At 43.1% G+C, this 4,935-nt stretch overlaps 1 protein-coding gene across 1 annotated transcript in view; it reads left to right on the forward strand.

Annotated features, from left to right (window-relative positions):
* The window catches only part of khk (ketohexokinase), a 40,655-nt gene that overhangs the window by 29,896 nt on the left and 5,824 nt on the right, over nt 1-4,935 (forward strand). The window contains exon 3 of the mRNA XM_037679003.1: nt 2,830-2,964. Coding sequence (XP_037534931.1) covers nt 2,830-2,964 — 135 coding nt within the window. The remainder of the gene's footprint in view (nt 1-2,829; nt 2,965-4,935) is intronic.

The following is a 4,935-nucleotide window of genomic DNA, read 5'->3' on the forward strand; positions in this document are numbered from 1 at the left end:
GTCGGCCGGGAGCGGTGTGATCGCCGATGCGAAACGAGGTGGGATGGGGTGAGCATTCACTCAGCCCCCCTCCACCTACACTACGCTCCCCAGGAGGGAATGAGCAGCGGGGGCTGCAGCTGAGCACGCCTTGCCCCGGAGGAACCATCCGGTTCGCCCCGAGGGTCGGCGATAAGAGGAAAAAACACAAGATGGCGTTGTCCAGCGTGTAGTGACCTGTCACTGGGAAATGTTCCCCGACGCTTATCTTGGAATAAGACTGCTGTCATCTTCTCCTCGGGGAGGAGAACTCGCCGGACGACCGGAGGTCGACTGCCGGGCCAAGCATCCTTCACAAAGGTTGGTCATTTACACAATTTATCTTCTTTGTTCTTCTGACAGTGCTATATTAGCTCGCTGAAGAAAAAATGGGAGCCGATTTCCCGCTCTTAACGTAATTTATACGGACCGGGTGGGGCCCACACAGCAGGTGGGCGTGGACTAATTTTTTTTTTCAGTGCTTATGCTCTGCATAACGGGATAAACCCATCAGCGACAGCCTTAAAGGGCGAAGCCTATATGAAATAGAACAATGGTCTGTGTGGGTGGGTTTGCGGTACACCTCAGTTTGCAAATGTCCTATATCAGAGACTGAGACCTCACAGTCCAAGAAAGCCAACCTGCCATTTTTTACATCTTCTCGTGTGAACTTGATGTATTTATCCACAGAGTTGATGTGGTCAGTAAAATGTTGGACTTCCTGAGATTTAATTTTAACCCAGGTGTCGTCAACATACCTGAACCAATGACTTGGTGGTGTCCCTGAAAAGGATGTCAAGGCTCTCTTTTCTACCTCCTCCATGTACAGGTTGGCAACAATAGGAGAAACTGGAGACCCCATAGCACACCCATGTTTCTGCCTATAATATTGCTCCCCATATGTGAAGTAGGTTGACTGCAGGCACAGTTTCAAGAGTTGACACAGTTGTTCTGTGGAAAGCGTGGTCCTGCTGCTCAGAGTGGTGTCTGATTTTAATCTTAAACTGACCACCTCTACTGCATCATCAACAGGAAGTGATGTGACATCAAAAGAGACCATTGTTTCATCAGTCTCCATGATGACATCCCTCACCTTGTCCACAGAGTCCATGGTGTCTTTTGGATAAAAGACAAAAATAAAATTTGAAACATTTCAACAAAGAAGAATCCGTCCACAGGACGTCCTTGTTAGATTTGACTGATACTGTTTACAATCTTTTATCTACAGGATAGAATGATGATTTTTTTTTCTCTGTTAATGTTTAAAGCAGGACAGCGCGGTGGTACAGTGGCTAGTGCTGCTTTCTCACAGCAAGAATGTCGCAGGTTTGCCTCTCGGCCTTTCTGTGTAGAGTTTACATGTTCTCCATGTGCACGTGTGGATTTCCTCCGAGTTCCTTCCCAAAGACCAAAAACATGCATGTTAGGCTAAATGCTAACTCTAAATTGTCTTAAGGTGAGAGTGAGACAGAAAATGGTCATTTCTCTTTTGCCTTTATGTGTGTGTCTGTGATGGACATTCAACCTGTCCTGGTGTCTCACACCTCTCACCCCATGACTGCTGGATATGGACACCAGTGATCCCCATGACCAGAAAAGGAAGAAGCGGGTAAAGATAATAGATGGATAATAATAATAATAATAATTATTATTATTATTATTATTATTATTGTTATTATTATTACGACTGCTCTAACCACAGCCGTCCAACAGTAGTCTAGTAGTATGAGGTCATATTTGGTGTCAGAAACTTGGGGTTGTATATGTTGGTGACTTCTATAATAAAGAAGAGATTAGGAATAACAATGTGTCCACCTCATTGGTCTCCAGTTTACGTATAACCCTTATCCTGATGCATGCTCAATAATCCAGGTATTGGAAGAGGGCCGGCAATGGAGGAGGGGGCGTACCAAAGAAACCATCTTAGCACCAACAGAACTGTTTTGTTCCACTTTGGAGTAAGCTGTTGGAGGAAGAATCAGTTTTGGGTTGTGTGTTTCCTCGACTGATGAAGCCTTCTGGATGGAAGGTGAAACGTTTCAGCACAAAAAAAGAAAGTGTCCAGATGACCTGACTGAAAAATGTTGGATTGTATACCTGGATTATTGCGCATGGACATTGTTGTCCTCTGGACAGTTTTTCTGGAAACCGTCCAGAGGACCTGACTTAACTTTGTTAGAAGTATAACTCTTCATGACAGAACAGTATGAAGAGACTAGCGTTGCTCTTTTGAACACAAAAGATTAAAACTGCTAAAGTACAATTTGGTGAAGTGACAAATTGTCCTGGAGCCAATGAATGTGTCTCTGTGTGGCTGAAGATTTTGTCGTCCAGGACTTGGGTTGTTTCTGGGGTTTGGGGGCAGCACTAACCCTGCTCTGAGTTCATCTCCTCTGTTCTCTGAACGGTGCCTGAGATGTCCTCGGTCACGAGGAACCCGCTCAGGTGAGAACAGAGGAGATTCCTGTCTGAACGTTTGTTTTGAAACACAGAAATGTAAACGGTTCCCTGTCTTAAGTTTTATTTTGGAAGATTTTCAAAAGTTCTGCATCGACGTGTCTCTGATGTCTGAGCACGCTCAGTGCACGTCTCCTGCCTCTGTGGTCATCAGCAACGTCAGTACAGGAAGCCGAACCATCCTGCACATGAACAGGTGTGGACAGGTGTGTGATGTTTGTTTGTGACACTAACTGCCTCAGTTTTTAAAGCCGCAGCAGAAGCATCCCAGACGTGCTCCGCCCCTTTTCTGTTTTGTCCAAAAGCATGTTCGTTTTAGAGGAAACATTAATGTTTCCTGTCTGTCTCTGACAGTTTCATCATGGCTGACTTCGAACGCCGCACGATTGATGTCCCAATGGTGGTTTGGCAGGTCAAAGGTCAAACTCCATGTGCATGTTGTGTGGTTTGTCCATCCAGCGGATCTCGAACCATCTTTCTGTATGATACGTAAGCTAGCCGCCGTCGTTCCACAGCGGTCACTAAATACCTCTTCATTGATTAGTCGATGTCATCATGAAGGCTGTGGGAGAAACGTTCATTTTATCTCCTGATTTTACAAGTTTGTCCAATTAAAAATAAATTATCAGTGTCTAATCTTTATGATACTTATATTTTATGAATAGAGACAGAATATCATCAAAAACTCTAGAAGTGCAGTACATAAATGTTACAAGTTGATCTCCCCTTTGTAGCGGCTGAAGCTTTGCTATAGACATCAACACATTAAGATCCAGTGAAAAGTTCTTCAGGTCGTGGCTTTAGATAGTTTCTGCCATTACACTGGGAACTTTTGAAGAGGGTTGTTGGAGTTTCTCTTTAAATCAAATCAGATGAGTTTTCCTTCTTGATTTTCACTGTAACTCAAACTGAGATGAACAAATGGACTGAATCGTTAGCAAGAACCCCTCGTTTTGATCTTTGTAATGATCCAATCAAACTGTTCTTATTGACGTTTTTTTACTTCAGAACTAGATGAAGGACTCGGACAGCTGGGAGATTTCTTAAAGCGATCCTAATTAAAGTTTCACATGGTTCCAACAATCTGCGTTTCCCCCCCCCGAGAGTAAAACAGTATTTACAGTATTTATTTGTATATTTCCTCAGTAAAAGTAAAACAAGATCAAATTGTTTCACAGATAAATTGTTTTTTTACATGAACAGATATTCTGGCCCATGAGTCTTCAGTTACTTTTGCAATTTTAGACCTTAAAAATCTCAGATGAAAAGATAAACTTCAAATTATTTTAAATTTAAAAAACTCAATCTGTCACTTATGTCACGAGTTTCTCACCTTTATCCTGAACTTTGCCTCTTCTCGTTCGTAAAACGTCATCCAGATGAACCTTTTTGGTCTCCATGGTAACTAAAATGTTGAGTCCATTTTGCCTCACCTTCTCAGACTCAGGTGTAAGCTCCGCCCACCTGTGTTTACAGGCGACTAATTAAGGTAAAGAGGTATTTAGTGGACGTGACGTGTTGATGATCTCATCAGATCCTGAATCTGGTTTCGTCCTCTGCAGAGCGAAGCGTTAAAATTAAGAGCGGCGGATCTGTGTAGCGCTTCAGGAATTTAATTCTTCCTTAATTCTGTCTGAATTTTTTCACATGCTCTCATAACCTCACAATAAATTTACTAGTCTTGTTCCTGAGGGGAAAATCGTCCACATTAAAATTCATTATACACAGATTTTAATCCCATATTTATCAGCTCAGAACATAATCCATTCCTCTCAGTAATGGTTTTTTTCTATTTATCTCCAGTTTATCAGTTGATCAGTTCGACGTCACTGCAGAGTCTAAAAAAAAAACGAAACAAAAAATCATTTTAGTTTGGATGTAAAGAGCAAAAAGACTCGCTCGGAATTTGCACAAGTAAACCTTTAGTCTGAAAAAGCTGCTCCATGTGCATGCAAGTTCAAGACCAAGTTCAGGAATCTTTATTATCCCCAAGTCAGTAGACGCATAAAACATCCACATTAGACAAGACATTAAAATAAAAGTACTGAAATCATCAGTGTTCGTTGAGAAGCCTGACCGCTACAGGGATAAACGAGTCTTTCAGTGTGTTCGTTCTACATGTGGGCTGCAGATACCTGCGTCCAGAGAGAAGCCACCTGAACTCACCATGGAGTGGATGATCAGGATCTGCCAGAATCAGCCTGGCCTTGTTCACTGACCTCTCCTTGTGCAGGTCAGTGAGGTTCTGTAGGTCAGTGATGTTCTGTAGGTCAGGGAGGTTCTGTAGGTCAGTGATGTTCTGTAGGTCAGGGAGGTTCTGTAGGTCAGGGAGGTTCTGTAGGTCAGGGAGGTTCTGTGGGTCAGTGAGGTTCTGTAGGTCAGTGAGGTTCTGTGGGTCAGGGAGGTTCTGTAGGTCAGTGAGGTTCTGTAGGTCAGGGAGGTTCTGTAGGTCATTGAGGT

The sequence above is a fragment of the Nematolebias whitei genome, chromosome 7, assembly GCF_014905685.2.
Source record: "Nematolebias whitei isolate Nwh7 chromosome 7, NemWhi1, whole genome shotgun sequence".
Classification (NCBI taxonomy): domain Eukaryota; kingdom Metazoa; phylum Chordata; class Actinopteri; order Cyprinodontiformes; family Rivulidae; genus Nematolebias; species Nematolebias whitei.